The sequence below is a fragment of the Cyprinodon tularosa genome, unplaced genomic scaffold (genome assembly GCF_016077235.1).
Source record: "Cyprinodon tularosa strain WSP-4 unplaced genomic scaffold, ASM1607723v1 ctg192, whole genome shotgun sequence".
In the NCBI taxonomy this organism is placed as follows: Eukaryota; Metazoa; Chordata; class Actinopteri; order Cyprinodontiformes; family Cyprinodontidae; genus Cyprinodon; species Cyprinodon tularosa.
In genome coordinates, this window is record NW_024038688.1 from 1,052,284 (window position 1) to 1,070,104 (window position 17,821).

At 37.4% G+C, this 17,821-nt stretch overlaps 2 protein-coding genes across 2 annotated transcripts in view; both read right to left on the reverse strand.

The window, feature by feature from the left end:
- LOC119782364 (phospholipase A and acyltransferase 3-like) overlaps positions 1 to 17,821 on the reverse strand; it is an 82,405-nt gene that overhangs the window by 3,466 nt on the left and 61,118 nt on the right. The window lies entirely within an intron of this gene.
- LOC119782401 lies at positions 653 to 8,933 on the reverse strand. The gene is made up of 3 exons (XM_038283351.1): positions 8,346 to 8,933; positions 7,000 to 8,226; positions 653 to 2,985 (listed from the first exon to the last, which is right to left on the reverse strand). The coding sequence occupies exons 1-3, from the start codon at positions 8,875 to 8,877 to the stop codon at positions 653 to 655; spliced, it is 4,092 nt and encodes a 1,363-aa protein (XP_038139279.1). The 5' UTR covers positions 8,878 to 8,933.

Genomic DNA, 17,821 nt, shown 5'->3' on the forward strand with positions numbered 1-17,821 from the left:
AGCGAATTAAACAAATTCCTTTTTTTTTTTATTTAGCAAGTGCCTTCTACTTTTTACCCAGGCAGGAACCAGAGCCTTTAATCTACATCATTATGTACAGTAGATCAATTTTATCATTTTATCATTTCGACACTTACCAAGTGAGCTAACCAAAAAATACAAATGTTAAAGATAAAAATATTGATCCAAAGTTACTGGAAACTAATTACAGATAAGAAAAGCCTTCTAGGTTTAAAGACTCCTGCAGATAAACAGGAAGAAGGGAGGCTACTTGGCATGACAGATGGAGCAGAGTCTGAATTAAGGGAAACAAAGAACACAACCATGGATCCAAGCTTCTCTTATGTGTTGTGACCAATCTAGTTATATTTAGCATAATTTAATGTTTTTATTTTTACATTTTTTACAAGGTTGTTTTTATTATTTTTATTTCTGATACACTTAAGTTTTCTGATTCATTTTGTTGTTTCAGCTTTAAATGTCAGCTCAGTATTCAGGTTTTAGTAAATTCAATAAATTACTTTACATTAATATTCTTTCTGCAGATGAAGTTAATGTTTTATGAATGTTTTATTTGCTAAATAGTTGAAGCAAATGCAGTTCAGTAAATGTATAATTTTCACATTCTGCGTCATATTGGAGAATATATCCATTAACTAGTAACACAATGCTTTACAACAAATTTCTCTTTTAAATCATCCAGTTCTTTTTTTTGTTTTCTCCTTATGTCATCTAATTTTTTCTTTTCTTCTTCTGTATCTTTCAGCTCTTTCTCTTTTGTTTCCATTTCTTTCCTGTGGTTATCCTTCATAGCTTTTAATTCTTCCTCATGTTTCTCAATAAGTTCCTTCTTGTATTTCTCTTGAAACTCATTGAACTCTTCAGCTTTTTTTCTGGCCTCTTCCTCATATTTACTCTTCATGTTCTGAATTTCATTCTCATAGTTTTGCTCTAATTCTTTTCTTTGCTTCTCTTCTTCTTCTCGTCTCTTCTCATCTTCTTTTCTTTTTATCTCATATTTTTCTCTTTCTTGGTCAAATTCGTCTTGAAGCATTTTTAGTTCTTCACGCTTCTCTTCATCCTCTTTTTGTCGTTTTTCCCACCACCCTCTCCTTTCCTTCTCCCATTCTTCTCGTTTTTCTTCCATCTCTTTTCTGCTCTGCTCCAATTCCTTGTTAATTTTCTCCTTTTCTTCTGACTCGGACCGGATTCTGTTATCTAAAGCATTTTGTTTTTTCATCCACTCCTGTCGTTGTCGTTCCTCCTCTTCTTTTCTTTCTTTGTCTTCTTTCTCCCTTTTTTCCTGTTCTCTCTTTCTCTGTTCCCTCTCCATCTCAATCTTTTCTTCCATTTCTCTGAGTTGTTTCTCTATCTGTTTTCTCTCCTTCTCCTCCTTTTTCTGTCGCTTTTTATCAGATTCTATTTTGTTCTTAAGTTCTTGTCTTTCTTTTTCTAATTTTTCTTCCAGCTCTTTGCGTTTTTTCTGTTCCTCTTCATCCTGTTGTTTTCTTTTTCTTCTTTCCCTCTCCCATTCTTCTCGTTTTTGTTTCATCTCTTTACTCATCTCTTCCAGTTTCATGCTGATAGTCTCTTTATCCTTTGATTCTGATTTGATTTTTTCCTCCAATTTTTTCTGTGTTTGCTCCCACTCATGTTGTTGGTTTTTCTCCTCCTCTTCTCTTTTCCTTTCCTCTTCTTTTCTCTTCTCTTGTTCTTTCTTTTTCTCCTCCTGCTCCAGATTTATCCTTGTTTCCATTTCTTTAAGGTCTGTTTGAAGTTTTTGTTCTTTTTCTTTTCTTTTCTGTTCATCATCTTTAAGTTTAGTTTCATATTCTTCTCTTTCTTTCTCAAATTCTTCTTGAAGCTTTTTCAGTTTCCGTTGCTCCTCTTCTCGTCTCTCTTCATTCTCTCTCTCTCTTTTTTCCCACCACTGTTTTCTTTCCTTCTCCTTTTTTTCACGTTCTTCTTCCATTTCTTTCCTCATCTGTTCTAATTTCCTGTCAATATTTTCCTTTTCTGCTGATTCTGATTTCATTTTTTCCTCTAAAGCCTTTTGTTTTTTCTCCCACTCTTGTTGTTGTTGTTCTTCAAACGCTTTTCTTTTCTTCTTTTCTTCTTCTCTTTCTTTCTGTTCTCTCTTTCTTTGCTCTCGTTCCCTGTTAATGTTTTCTTCCATCTCTTGAAGTTGTTCAGTTTTCAATTTTCTTTCTTTTTCCATGTCTGCTCTCTGTTTCTCAATTTGTTTTTCCATTTCTTCTTTTTCTTCCTTGTGTTTTCTTTTAAGCTCCTCTTTTATTTTTTCCATCTCCTCTTCCTTTTCCTTTAGTATTCTCTCTATTTCTTTCCTAATGGCAGCTTCAGCTTCCTGCAGCATCTCATTGGTGTAGTAGTCTCCTCCATTTTGCTTCACCATTGTGTTGATCCTTCTGATCAGCTCACTGACCTGTGAGCGGTTCTGTTCATTAACATTGTTAAACACATGATATCTTTCTCCACAGTCAGCGATCAGCTTCTTACAAGAATCATTGCAACTTGCAATGTACTCACTGACTGTTATTTTGTGACGTTCCAATTTGTCTCCTCCAGTAAAAAGGATGATGGTGAACTTCTCAGAATCTTTTCCAAAAACTTTCTTGATGAGTTTTAACGTCTCCATCTCCTCTGGTGTGAATCTACTGATCTCTAACACCAGCAGGAAGACATGTGGACCTGGAGCCAGAAGACTCATACATTTCCCCAGCTCGTCAATGACTTCTTCGTGAGACAAAGTGTCATCAAACAGACCAGGAGTGTCAACAACAATAACAGGACAACCATCCACCTCACTTTGGGCTTTCTGACAGAACTTTGTGACTGACTGTTGAAGTGGTACAGATCTGAATTCATTTCTTCCAAGAATGGTGTTTCCTGATGAGCTCTTCCCACAACCAGTTTTCCCAATCAGAACAATCCTGAGACATTCTGGGCTCTTCTTCTCCTCAATATCTGTGAAGAAGAAATTCAAAGTAAGAACATTTGTAAAGGCTACAATACTTTGAATCATGACAATAGAGAGTGGCGGCCTAGTGGTTAGGGTATTGCGCTTGGAATCCAGAGGTTCTGACTTCAAACCCCACTTCCATGCCTAGATAGACAAAGAGGAAGAAGAGCAGAGAAGATTTTGATCCCGGTTTACAAAGAAGCCATATGCTTGCTTTGTATTTCCAACATTTCATTCTTACATGTCAACTGCAGTTTGTTAAAAACATGAATAACATGGTCATTTCATGGTAATTATTGTTGTAGGTAAGCTAGACAATGCTTGATAAAGCTTCCATTTAGTTCCTCAGAATCAGAATTTAGGGAAAGTCTGGTTTAGGTATAAAAACGTTCTGACAGTATGACAGCCTTTAGCAAAAAGTTCACAGCATGATGAATATAGCTCTTAAATGACTAAATATCTGAAGTGAAAAAAAGGGGTGGTGGTGATGTACAGGGTAATTTCCACAATCATATCTGACTTTATCAGTGGAAGCAGTGTCACAAGTGTCATGTCAAAATGCCACTCCTCTGCAGGGTCTCACTCCCCTCTAAGTGCGCCTTCTAGTGATTCTACTTTGGTTGTTCTTTTTTTTTTTTTTTTTTGCACCTAACACAATTTAACCATGTAGATCAGTACAGTTTATATGAAAGGATGACTATGTTTCAGCTGCTCTAATAGTGTTGGGCCATAAACCATGATATTAATTTTTCTGCCTCATTCTTTTTTCAGTCTCTTTGCTGCATGACTGTCCTGGGGATCATATCAATAGAGACTCCATCATAGAGGGCCACATGCTATGGACTAGAATCAACTAACTGATGTGGTCGGAAATTTTAAATTTCTCTTATTTCATACGTATATCAGTTTATCCAATTTACTCACTATAAAGGTTTTCACTCAGTCTGTTTCATCTGCAAGGCCACAGAATTATCTGCGTGAGAGTGTTTGTAGACCAGACATAGCTTTTTCCCAAAACAAACCAGATTCTTTCTCAAGGTTTATACATAACATGTTACTGTTTAACCAAAGTGTCTGTAATTTGTTTTGACTCTGACTGCTTTCCGTTGTTGTAAGTGGGGGGAACAAACGCTGCTCATGCAGAACAAGGCTGAATACAGAGCAGTAAGGGCCGTATGATGAACTGTTCTCTCTTTGCAAAGATATGAAAATAAATGTGCCGACTGAGTGAAATCCATCGATCTCCGTTTATTGAACTAGGGTGAGTAGTTGAATACTTTTTTCACACTACACTGATCACAGGCTAAGTGGACTTCATGGCTAATTTCAGAATCAAATTGCTACAAAAACAGCGTTCTGTAACACTTCTCTCTCGCTGTGTCAGAATATCTGGCTTAATAACTCATAGGGCACTCTATAGTGATTACACCATTTTAGATGAGTGTCCAAACGTCTAGTTGATGAAAAAGTAGTGTATTCAAAATTTCCCACAATGCACCTTGATAGGTAGAGATCATTGATGGTTACTAGACGAGCAGATTTATCCCAGAATGCTTTGCGAGAGCTCTCCTTGCATAGTATCATGGGATTTTCTGTGGAGCTGAGAAAAACAAAAAAGGCCTTCTGGGAATTATGTAGTTAAAAGTTAATTGTGTTAACTTTGGGCCGGATGGACCTTTAGGGGATGAACTTCAGGATAAAAAGAAGGTAAAACATAGGTTCGGGTCACACTTGTCTGCATTCACTGAGAGCAATAGTAAAGTAACCGAGGCCTGAAATAGGAATTGATTATTATTGATATCTGCGTTGTCTGATAATTGTTTAATATTTTTTTGTCACACTTAATTGGAGCATTTCTGTTAAAACTTAAAAAATGCTATTTCCTTTTTACCCTATCTGGAAATTACTCCCTCACAAAAAAAAAAGACTTTGGATTCAAACAGTTGAACACACACATAGTAAGGTCTTCTTTAAGCTATTATGGTCCATCTTCCTGCAGCAGGCAAAATATTTCCACATAATGAACTCAAACAACTTTTGCAGTGCAGCTGTGTGCCTCGTCTGAAAGTTCTTAATAAATCAGTTAGATAGGCTTCCCTTCTTAGCAATAATTCTATCTGTAGAGATACAGGGGTATCTACAATACTGAATGAAGATGCTGCATCTGCTCATGAATAATCTCAAACTCTGGCTGGATTTATATATTGAGACTTATACAAGAGAATGTGAGATTGAAACCTTGACTTTTTTATACTGGGCTAGTTGGGTTTATTAAATAGTTTCTGACTCACTATTTCATTATTCCTTTCTGCTGAAATCCTTTAAAAGAATCATATAAAAGTTAAGTGATTTTAAAGAATAGTCATTTGTTTAGTTTAGAGTATTTCAATGGTGGTAAAAGGAAATGGAATTTGAGGGAGGGGGGACATGGGGCAAAGGTCAACAGGCTGAAGCTCGAACCTGCCACAGCCTCCTTGTGGACCAAAGCCTTGGTACAGGGGTTGTGCGCTTAATCCCAGAACCACCGCTGCAGCCCCAGTCAGTGGCTATTTTGCAATTGAGGCTAGCCTCTACAGCAGGGGTCACCTGCCCATAGCAACAAGGGGCCTTCAAGGACAACATGGGGTGGCCTCAGTCTAAAGCATTTATAAAGCATTTCATCATATCAATAATTTAAAACATGTAAGCATTCATAAGGATTTCAAAATTTTAATAAAGTTAAAGCAAATTAGAAATGAAAAGAAACAATAGAAATATTTTTATTATCTATGAAGTTTAGGTAAATAATGAATCCTACAGTTCACATGCCAGTATTTGTAGCCTGTCCTATGAATGAGTACCCTTAGAATAGCCCTCAGTCTTGGTGACCCTGCTCTAGAGACTAACTGCTGGAGGTGGAAGGACAGCAAAGGCAGGCTGGAGGGGGTGACAAAACAGTCCCTCTAGGACGAAATTAAAACAGCTTTTTTAAAAGCCACCTACAAACCTCTTAGGAGCATTCCTTCATGCTTTGTCATCACTATTTTCCCTATCATCCATTTGATCATGATACTTTCTCATCTCCTAATTTTACACTTAATGATAAAATGTCAATGTTTATGAGACATTATTAAAGGATTTATGGTTTTTATGCTTGAAATGGTGATCAACAGATAATGATTTTGGTGATAGACCAGACCAGCGTTGAGATGTTTTAGTGCTATGTTTCTTGGCTGCGAAATCAGGAGATGCTACACCCATTGACACTAGCGCAGAGATATTTTGTGCTGTGGTCTTAGCGGATCTAGGTCTGGATTACACTGTATTTTACAAAAGCTATGAAGGATAGCTCAGCCAACCACTTTTAAGAATGGAAAACACACTTTTTTTTAATAAATAGTTTTAACTTCCTTTGTCCTAAGTTTAATATCAAAAACAGATTAAGAATATAATTGTGATACCAATTTCAAAAATATGTGTGGATCTTATTAAAATCTGAATTAATTATAATAATCTTTACCTTGAATTTAAAGATTTCAACAATTTTAAAATGTATGCCTTAGAGCCCAACAGGATTCATATCTCTGGCATATAGTTTTAACATCACTCTTTAATTTTATCAATATTTATATATTTTTATTATTGAATTAAGTATTTAAAATTTTCTGAGTTGGCCAAGCTCGTTAAGAATTTAATCCATCACGGAAGCAGAAGATTAAAATGGTAATAATGAATAATTTTTTCAAGCTCCCTTTCCATTTTTTGTTATGTTTTGAAAACATGTCCCATGTCATTTCATACAAGTCTAATATCTTAGAAGACAAAAACTCTAATTCTAAGTCAACATTTTCAAACGGAATACTTATTACTGAATGATGAATATATTTAACTCTATTGAAACCTGCTAAAAGTAGATTTAATTTCAAATGCACAAAAAGAGCTTAAGCTCTTTTAAGCAATTTTAATTGCTTTAATAGTTTATAAATAATTTCTTAAGACAGATAATATTAAATGTTATTCTAATTAAAACTTATTTTTACCTGTGAGAGCAGTCTCTGTTCTGAATTTCTGAACTTCAGCTTGTAGAATGGACATTTTCTCCGTTATACCATGTATTAATGTGTTAGTCGTGTAGCAGGAACGATTCCCCCTCTCAGAAATACTCTTCTCCACTTTTTTCAAGAGTTCTGGGATCTGCTTCCTCTCCTTCATGTTGAGAACAACATATCTTCCTCCACAGCTCTGAAGAAGCTCCTGGGTGTTTCTATCATTCTCTATGAAGTTAGGATGTGTAGGATCTGACTCTGTGGTGAACAGGATCATGGTGAAGTCATTGACTCTAGAGCTGAATGTGTCCTGGATGGTCTGTAACTCTCCCTTGTCTTCATCAGTGAGGGGACCCACAGGTAGGACCAGGATGAAGGCGTGAACACCCTCAGGTTCACAGAGGGAGATACACCTGAATGATTCCTCCATCACTTCCTGCTGAGCTTTTCCACACAAGGCAGGCAGCTCCACCACAGAAACCCAACGTCCATGAACCTCTCCCTGGTTTCTAACACACTCTGAGGAGTTGGCCTTTGGTCCAAATCTTTCTTTTCCTAAGATGGCATCAACAGCTGAAGTCTTCCCTGCTCCTCTTCTACCAAACAGAACCAGGTTCAGTGAAGGTGTGGGTCTGTTCAACAAAGGCATGAAATCATCTTCATAACTCAGCGTTAGATATTCTCCTCTATTGTCACAAACAAGCTTTTCTATTTCTTCTGTCATTTTCTTCCGGTCATCTGATGAGATTTCATGTTTGTGAAGACTGACTCTGAGTTTCCTTTGCTTGCAGTCATTGATCAGTTTTTCTACTGCTTTATCCTCAGGCTTCTCATTATGTGTCAGGATAACCATTGAATGTTTGAAGGCATCTGGTAGAAACAAACTCAGGATGAACTTCAGTGTTTTTCTGTCCTCTTCAGTAAAATCTGAAGGCTTCACCAACAGCAGCAGAACATTTGGTCCAGGAGAGCAGAACTCCACACATTTCTGGATCTCTTTTCTCAGACTTTCCACAGATAAACTGGATAAGTCTGAAGTCCTCACCACTGTTACTGGTTTACTGTTCCATGAACCTTTGACAACATCACAGTGTTTGGAAGAAATTATTCTAGAAGTACTAAATGGTGAATCGGTAAAGTCCTTTTTCGCTGTTAAGATGTTTCCCAAAGTTGTTTTCTTGTCTTCACTCTTTCCAAACATCACTATTCGGAGCTGATGTGCTGAAATAAATACAAATACAATATTAATTTCTTATATCTCATTTATCTGTTTCCACTAGTTGTATAACTGTTTTAATTGACAACACAAATAAGTCAAAGTCTACATAAAGCACACTTACCGTCTCTTGCATGCTGACTTTGCGCAGCTGCTGTTGGATCTTTGAGAACTCCTCTGGTGACATGTTCTTCTTTAGAGTTCTTCACCATTTCTTCAATAACCATTAACAGTCGTTTTTGTTCATAATTATATCCCATTAACATTATCTGTTTACATCTCTTAATTAATTCTTTCAGCTGTTGATTTAGCATATATTCTTCCATGGAACCAGAACTCTTTGTTTTATTGGATACTATCAGAGCACATGAGTGGCCAAATGCTTGATCACTAAAATCTTCAAGAAATGTAGACAGGTTCAGTTTGTCTTTCTCTGTGAAGTTTTCAGGCTGTAGAACCAGCAGGAACAAATGAGGCCCAGGAGCAGAGAGTTTCTCACATTGATCCACATGTTTTCTAAAGTCTTCTTCAGAAGATTCAAGGCACAGATTTGGTGTGTTTATTAGAACAAATAGTTTGTTTTTGATCGTTCCTGTGACTTTCAGACAGCTTTCTGGTTCTCTGTTCTTCTCAAACCTGTTCTCTTCCAATAACATGTTTCCCACTGAGCTTCTTTCAAACCAGTCGTTTCCCAGCAGAACGATCCTCACTTCTGACACTGGAGAGAAACATTGAAATAATTTTTAGGTATAAACATAATTCTTAAATTATATCAATCTAAGCCTTAAGAGGAAAATAAACTGGATATATCCTCCATTATTATAATTTCATGAAAAAGAATTTCAAATCTAATTCAGATATTAAAGAATTAAAACAGGTAAACTTCATACAGTCATTGGGTAACAAAAAGTAAATAGTTCTCAATAAACTCTTTATCATATCTAACACCAAGCTTAATATTATTTAATAAAAACTGCAAAAATAAACATAATTTCAAAATATAAGTAACATTCTTAGGTAATTAAAAAAATACTATGAGGAAGAAATTCTAAGTTCTGTCTCTGAAGAAAAACTACTTTTTTTTTACTTTTAATACTGTACTCCACATGAAACAAACATTACACAAAGCATGTTCTTTAATGGAACATTTTAATACTTGTTTGGATTTCTGATGACGATAGAAAAAAAGAAAAAGTATGTATCATTTACTCTTCCAGTTTTGCTTGGTCCATCTCATGTATATTTTTTAAGATTAATAAACGTATGTACATATCCCAGTGCCAGTCAGTAGTGACACAAAACTTTTAGGTCTTTCCTAAAAATGTGTTTTTTGTTTATCGCACATATGACACAAATAATCGTCTCAGACCCGCTATTCATCACACAGGTCCACTTTGTTTGGGCAGAGAAAACTGTTTCAGGCTAAATAAACTGGGCAGTGTTGGCCTCGTGGTTAGAGCAGTGTGCTTGTGCTCTGAGAAGGTTGGAAGTACGATCCCCACAGCCTGCACTCTGTGTTTCTGAGCAAAGACCCTTAACTCCACACTGCTCCCCAGGTGCCACACAAAGGCAGCCCACTGCTTCCCCAAGGGGATGGGTCAAATGCAGAGTTCATTTCGCCATTGTGGGATCAATAAGGAGCAATTTCAATCATTTTCCTTTTTCCATCAATGTAAACGTTGTTTATTTTACGAAAGTTTGTTACTTTACCTTCTGAACTAAAGTAATTATATTTTAGGACCAAAGGAAATAATATACAAGGAAGAACACAGCTCCAGTTAATCCAGCTAGAAAGTAGGCTTTAAATTTGGGTGTAGTGATGGACTCTAACCTGAGCCTACAGTGGATCATAAAGACCTTCTATCACCATCTCCAGGATTAAAGGACTAATGGCTCAGCAGAAGGTTCACTCATATTAACAGCAGGGGAAATAAGTATTGACCACATCACCATTATTCTCAGTAAATATATTTCTAGATGTGCTATTGACATGACATTTTCACCAGATGTTGGTAACAATCCATGCAATCCACACATACTAAGAAAGCAAATCATACATGTCCAGAAATTAAAGGTTTAGTGCAGAGGTCACGGATTAGTGGGCCTAGTCCGGATCTGGACCCAAATGTTGGCTAAGCTGGACCCAACCTGATTTAAAACATTTATAAATTACTGCATGTTGTCTGCTTCTCCTGTTTGTACGGTAAAGTCCTCTGGGACCAGGCTGCACGTGATCTAAATGAGCCAATGAGCTGCTGTCAGTCTGGGTTGCTGCTGCTGCTACTTTTAGACACAGCAGGCAAACCTGTGACAAGCCGGGCAATGGGAAAGAAGGAGAAGAAAAAGAGAGCAGAGAAAGTGTGGACTGCTGGAAGAACTGCGGTGAACTGGTGAAAGAAAAGTGAAATGGCGTGCTCAAAGATGACCCTGCACATTTTAAGTACACAGCAAATCCAACATGATCAAATCAACACTGTCAGAATTGATTTTAACACTCTTGAAGTGTCTATATCGGTCCACACTAGCGAGTGTTAATTTTACTCTTTTTGGAGAGCTGGCATTGTAACTCTGATTAAGTGTTTAATAATAAATATTTCTGGAGTGGATAAGTTAACACTTAATTACACCGACTAGGTGTTAGAATTGGACTATTAACACTCTCATGGAATGTTTTCCTAACTACATAGGAGTTATTCTCTAAATACTTCCAATTTTACTTTTCTAAACATATAAAAATCCCTTTGGAAAAATAGATAAATAAAGAAGCAATGTTTGTTTTTTTCAGCAAATTTTTCAAATTTTTTTAAAATTTCAAAAGCTCAGCAGTTTCAAAAGTGCATCACAGTTGGAAAATATTTTTTCAAAACATGTAACAACGTGAAACTTAGGGCTGCAACAACAAATCGATAAAATCGATAAAAATCGACTTTTAAAAGCGTTGGCAACGAATTTCATCATCGATTAGTTGTGTCGCGCGATTAATGCATCATCCGCCGCCGCCGCCATCATCACTGCCACTTGACTGAAACGGGGGAAGAAAAAAAAATGACGGCAGAGCGAGCCAGCGCTGCAGGTGCGCAGTGTTGCCAACTCAGCGACTTTGTCGCTATACTTAGCGACTTTTCAGACCCCTCCAGCAACTATTTTTCAAAAAAGCGACTAGCGACAAATCTGGCAAATTTTTACGGTGTCACTGGCGGCTTTTGGAGACTATTACGTGAAAGCATGTATCCTTCCTTCTCTTGTTCTCCAGCGGCAGCTGTTGCCGTGAGGCGCCCCCCCCATCCCAACCCCGTTCTCCTGCAGGAGTCCCTCTCAGCGCTGCAGTCAGAGCTGCAGGATGTTTACCCTCAGCGACCGGACTGCAAATGAAGCGCGCATGCGGCGGGATTGACGTCGCAAGTCGATCACAATAATTAAAATAGCCTTTATAAATAAATTAACTTCAAATACTTCTGGCAAAGATACAGTAAAGAAGATCCTGCAATTTATGGAAGTAAAGCAGAATAAAATCCAGCAAGATCAGTAATATGTCAATTAATTATCTGCCACATTCCCATGTAAATATCTGTCTTTGGAGGATGTGTTTTTTAGCACCCCTAGTTCTCTCATTTTTATTCCAAATACAATTTATAATTTGAATCACAGGGCTATTTTTATCTCTATGGTTCAGTATTTTCTCAAGTAGCAACTTTAACTGCTATACTTTCCTGTCTTAAAAGGCAGAACCTAATTTGTTGAAATGGGGGGACCTATTGTTTGAACCCCTTAGGGGCTTTAAAAACAAAAATGTCTTTTTTTGCGCTTTATGAAACAAAGTACCCTATATTTTGTGGATGTACAGCTACATTTCTCATGTAAGTTTGTTTGTTTAATTTACTTATAGATAAAAGGTTAAAATCTGCTCTGAAGCTGCAAATGAACCCAGAGGGGAAGCACTGATTATTATTCTCTCTGTCAAAGCTGAGCAGGCTGTGGGCTGAAGTCTGTGGATTAAAGGTTTTTAACTATTTGTTTTAATAATTAAAACTGGATTAACATGATCTAGACTGATGCTGAGCTCAGCTGTGTGCATCTTTAGATTGATGAGGATAAAAACCATCAGGACAACTTTCCCAGAACCCAGAAGCAGTCAGTCATGGTGGAGAAACTCTGGGATGGATTTTAGTTCAAAGTTGAACCACGTTTCTGTTTATTATCATATTATTTTAAAACCATGATTCTACATCAAGCTAAATACATTGTCTGTTCATATTTTTCCATGTAGTTGTGCTTTCATGTCTCCATGACAACAGATACAGTCATCTGCGTTGCTCAGAGGTGTAACTCACCAGGCTGTGCTGCTGCCATGCTGTCTGCTTCCTTTGGTTGATCTGAGTTAAAGAACAAAAAGTTAATAAATTCTTAATTTTATCACCCAGTGATCAAATGTTTCATGGCAGCTATTGGAGGAAATGTTTTAGAACAAAAAGCTAGAATCTAAAATGAAATCAAGTGTTTGCTTGTGGTTGGTTCTGGTTCTGTGAGGCAAATATAGTAACCCCTGCCTCCTGCCATCTTCCAGCAGTGATGTCATGGTGCGGTAAGCCAACCGCATTCTCCCCGCTTTACAAGCAAAATCAATGGGAACTACTAGACCAGGGGTGGGCAAACTTTTTGACTTTCGGGCCAGAATGGGTTCTAAAATGTGACAGAAGGACCGGGCCAGGAGCATTTGGACAAGCAATGTAATTAATTAAACCTGGGGATGGAAATGTATAAAAAAACAGACAATTTTCACGACCATAAAAGGCGCAGTCTCAGTTATGTGTGCCATTTCTGTATTTAACACACACATAAGGCGCACCGGACTATAGGGTTTTTTTTATATACAGGTACATGTCCTCTACTACGTTTAAATACCTCTACTGCGTATTTAAAAATAGAGCGGGAGCAAAACTGAGTATGATTGTGCTTTATTCATGTATTTATTACAAAGTATTAATACAAAACCTGCGTGCTGGCCTTGAGACAGACACATCGCTGATGACACAGATGTCTGTGATCAGTCCTAAATTAACTTAAAATCCTGAAACCTGCCGACGGAATATGTTCGCTTTTATTACCGGTATCCTGGTGCCTGCAGTTTAAATTATTTAGATGAAAAACACCTGCCAGCAGCCGCGGTGAACCTGGAGGCTACCCGGCCTAGAGGCTGCTGATGAAGGGATTTCTGCTGTCGGTGCACCGCTGGTATGTGGGGGTCTGAGCGCCTCCGACAGAAATAGTATAGGCAGGATGATAATCTGGATGAACTGACTGCAATTATTACGTTTTCAGGTGGACTTTCTCACTTAAAAACATATTAAAACTACTTTATTCCCACTGATCACATCAAATATAGCTGCAAGATTTAGATCATTTAGATGAAAAAACACCTGCCAGCCGCGTGAACCCGGAGGCGACCCGGCCCAGATTAAGTTATTAGTTTTCAGGTAGAAAAATAGAGCGGGAGCAAAACTGAGTATGATTGTGCTTTATTCAAGTATTTATTACAAAGTATTAATCAAACCCATCAAAGTCATCATCCTCTGTTTCTGAATTGAACAGCTGCACTAAATCAGACATGCCAATTTCCCCTTCTTCGCTGTCAGAGTCACTTTCCGTGCCGTGCGGCTCCTCAGAAATAATGCCGGCTTTTGCGAAAGCTTGAACAACAGAGCCAGCAGACACGTTAGTCCAAGCATCTACAATCCATCCGCAAACGGTGGCGTAACTTGCCCGGCGCTGCCTTCCACTTTTCGTGAAACTGTGGTCTCCGTCTGTCATCCATCGCTCCCACGCCGCTCGCACCCTTACTTTGAACGGCCGCTTCACACTGATGTCGAGCGGTTGAAGTTTCTTTGTCAGACCCCCGGGATAACGGCGAGCACAGCGTTTATTTGTTTCACCATGTTTTTCACATCGGCTGTGAGATGGGCACGCATGGAGTCACAGATTAACAGCGATGGTGATGCGTGGAAAAAAACACCTGGTCTCCTCACATACACCTCCCTCAGCCACGCTTTCATCATCTCCTCATCCATCCAGCCCTTTTCATTTGCTTTAATATCATATGTCATCATCAGCAATGTGTCTGTCTCGCTGTCAGCTCCCAGATCAGCTTCTCTGATTGGTTGATGCGGCGCTTCCAGCAGCAAAACTTCAATGTTTCCATCTCGAGCAGCAGCAGCGCGTTGGCGGCAACTCAGATGCTTAAACGCTCCCGACGCGCTGCGCCTGCTGCTCAAAACGAGCTGCGGGACCTTTTGCTGCGCCTATACGCGCGTCAACCATTGACTTTGCATGTAAACTTGCTGCTTCTGCTGCACCTGCTGCGTCCGGTTCACACCGATGTCAAGCGGTTGAATAACAGCAAGCACAGCAGTCATTTGTTTCACCATGTGTTTCACATCAGCTGTGAGATGGACACGCATGGAGTCACAGATTACCAGAGATGGTGATGAGTGGAAAAAAACACCTGGTCTCCTTACATCCTCAATGAGGAGATGAGGAATTCTGCATGGTGCATGGTGGTCTCAAAAGTCACAGTTACAACACACATAGGGCGCACCGCACATTTTGAGGGAAAAAAAAGACGTTTATGTGCGCCTTATAGTCGTGAAAATATGGTAATTTGGACAAGTTCGGCGGGCCGGATTAAAAAGCCTAACGGGCCGTATACGGCCCGGGGGCCGTAGTTTGCCCATGTCTGCTCTATATCTTTAATTATGTTCATAACATGTGTAGGTGATGGAAACTGATGTCAAATTCCTTTGACACAACAGCTCTGACTTGCTGCTATCAAAAACTTTCAGTAATTCAGCGTTGCTTTGCCAGGAAGAGTTGAAGGTTTGGAACAAACAAAGTTGTTGGCTTATATCTTTACAACAGTGTTTATGACCTAACATTTACTGCAATCATTTGAACTTTGAATCGTAGAATCCAAAGTCCAGAGAATGATGTAACAATTAATATTTTAAAGCTTTCACTTCTCTAAATAACATTTTTTTAAAAATGAACTAAAAAAAGAAAAACTATTCACCAACCAATTATAAACTTAGAATAGGTCGAAAATAGAATAAAAATCCTAGGAATTCAGGAGCACTAAGTTATTTTCTAACTTAAAAATTTTAATAAGTTATATAATAAGATAAGTTATTTTTAGTAAGACTGGACAAAGTTTCATTAACGAGTCTCTCTGCACTATGATAAAATTAAATACTCAATCTTTCTGCAGGGAAGGGCAAAGAGCGGAATTAATGTTAAACTAACAGTTTTTTTTTTTTTATTCAAATATTTATTAGTCTGATCTTAAAATTGTGTGCATACAGACGTAGCAGTGTCGCTCATTGCTCCTCCTATGTATGTAAAATTAATGGTTTTTTCTACTAAATGAAGTATTGAATTCCAGGTACAGAAGTTATTTTGAAGAAAAGGACCCATATGCAGCTTTGATCTTTTAAGGAAAAATATGACTGGAATCAGAGCACCTAAAAAAAGGAACATTAGTTGATATGCTAATGATCTACTGCTCTCTGTTCAGCATGACTAACATCCTCTGTTTTCAGGAAACGTACCTATAAATCCTATGTTACCTCTGTTTGCTGAATCATCAGGTCCTGAAAGCTGCAAAATAATCATCTAACAATTGCAGAGAAAGAAAAAATAAAAAGGGAAACCAAAATCTAAACTATTTTTTCTATGGTTTGTTGTATCTTAAATGAGGATTTCTATCTGAGGTCAAAGTTACAGCATTTAGGTCCAAGCTGGACATCAGATAAATGTTTGGCACAAACAAAGTTGTTGGCTTTTATTTTTACAATTCTTTTTATTGATCTGACATTTGTTGCAAAGAGAACTTTGAAACTTAAGAGTACAGAAAATGAAATAACAATAAATCTTTTGTAACTCTCATTTCTCTAAGTAAGGTTAAGAAAAGACCTAAAAAGTAACAAAAAACGAATGAAACAACCGAATTATAAACTCATCATTTTTTGAAATTAGAGTAAAAACCTGAGGAATTCAGGAACACTGAGTTATTGTTAAACTCAAAAATTTTAATGATCCAGATGTTAAAGTTAGTATATTTTAGGTATATTTGACAAAGCTAAGGTAACCTACCTTAAATGTGAAGTATTCCCTGTATCAATTTTTCTGCCTCTTCATAAACGAGTCTCTCTGCACTATAATGAAATAAAATCCTCCTTCGTCAGTCAGCAGTGAAGGACTTTGAACTGAGTTAATATTTGACAAACAGAACTCTTCCAAGACGAGAATCCACTCAGACATTAAATGTTTTTCTAAACAAAAGCATCAAGAGCATATTTGCACATCTCACTGCTTTGAGTTTATTAATTAAAAGTTAGTTACATTTTTTTTGCCATTCTTGACCTTCTACCTTGGGAAAAAGAGTAGAGCTACTGCTCACCTACAGACTAAATTAACATTTCATCAGCAAACTTTCAGAAACTGTCAGGATTTTTTTGGTGTTTCTTCCTAATTTTGATCAGAAGTTTGATCCCTGAACACAAGACCTTTTGATTCTTAGCTCAGTTGTGCAGGAACTAACTGTGACCCGTCCTACAGAGATAATTTGTTCTGTTTATGTAAAGAAAGTAGCAGTTCTTAAGTCTGCTTTGTTAAACCCAGAGAGTTGGACTTTTTAGACTGAGCTACTGGGTTGTTATCATAAAAAAAAAAAAATATATATACATATATATATATATATATATATATATACATATATATATATATATATATATATATATATATATATATATATATATATATATATATATATATATATATATATATATATATATATATATATATATATAGAGAGAGAGAGAGATAGAGAGAGAGAGAGAGAGAGAGAGAGAGAGAGAGAGAGAGAATTAAATAATATAACTGAAATCTTAATACGGAACTTATCAATCTTCTGCCGCTTGTATTTCAGGGTCATGCGGAACTGGTGCTTATCTCCAGTGGTCAGCTTGATAAGTCAATGCATGGTAGGACAGAATCATACCTAAGGGAGAGACCCCAATTGACTGTCTAATCAATGACTTTGTTTTCTAACAATGTGATTTGCAATAATCAGATTGATTGATGTGGTTTTACAGAAACCTGGCAGCAGCAAGAGGATTATCTTAGCATAAATGAATGAACTTCCTCTAATTATTTTAACTTGTACATGACCAAAATTCTGAATGAGGAAAAGGAGTAGCAACAAGGCTCTCTGTCAGATTCATTGATTAGCCTAAAACCAAGTGATAGTTTAAATTCTTTTGAGCAGTGTTAAAATTCAGCCATTGCAAAATAAAACATACTATCATTTTATGCTGTATCTTTTTTAATGGCAGATGTTTTAACTGTCACTGCAGAGTTCCTTCAGTCCCGGTGGCACTATAAGCTAGCACTGTTCTGGTATGAAGGCTGAGCTGAGGAAGCCTTCAGTTCAAGTACTGTTGCTCAAACACAAGTATTGGCATGACTCAGAACCGAGGACCCAGTATTCAGGCAAAACAGACAGTGGGATTATTTCAAAGGTGTTTATTAAAACTACAGGCCAGGAGGTCT

Bases quoted from the DNA above. Each gene is read 5' to 3' on its own strand.
- LOC119782401 (XM_038283351.1), bottom strand. From the start codon at position 8,877: ATGTTATTGGAAGAGAACAGGTTTGAGAAGAACAGAGAACCAGAAAGC. The intron at 8,227-8,345 runs GTAAGTGTGCTT...TATTTATTTCAG, and splicing joins AAGTCAGCATGCAAGAGACG to CACATCAGCTCCGAATAGTG. The intron at 2,986-6,999 runs GTAAAAATAAGT...TCTTCTTCACAG, and splicing joins AACAGAGACTGCTCTCACAG to ATATTGAGGAGAAGAAGAGC.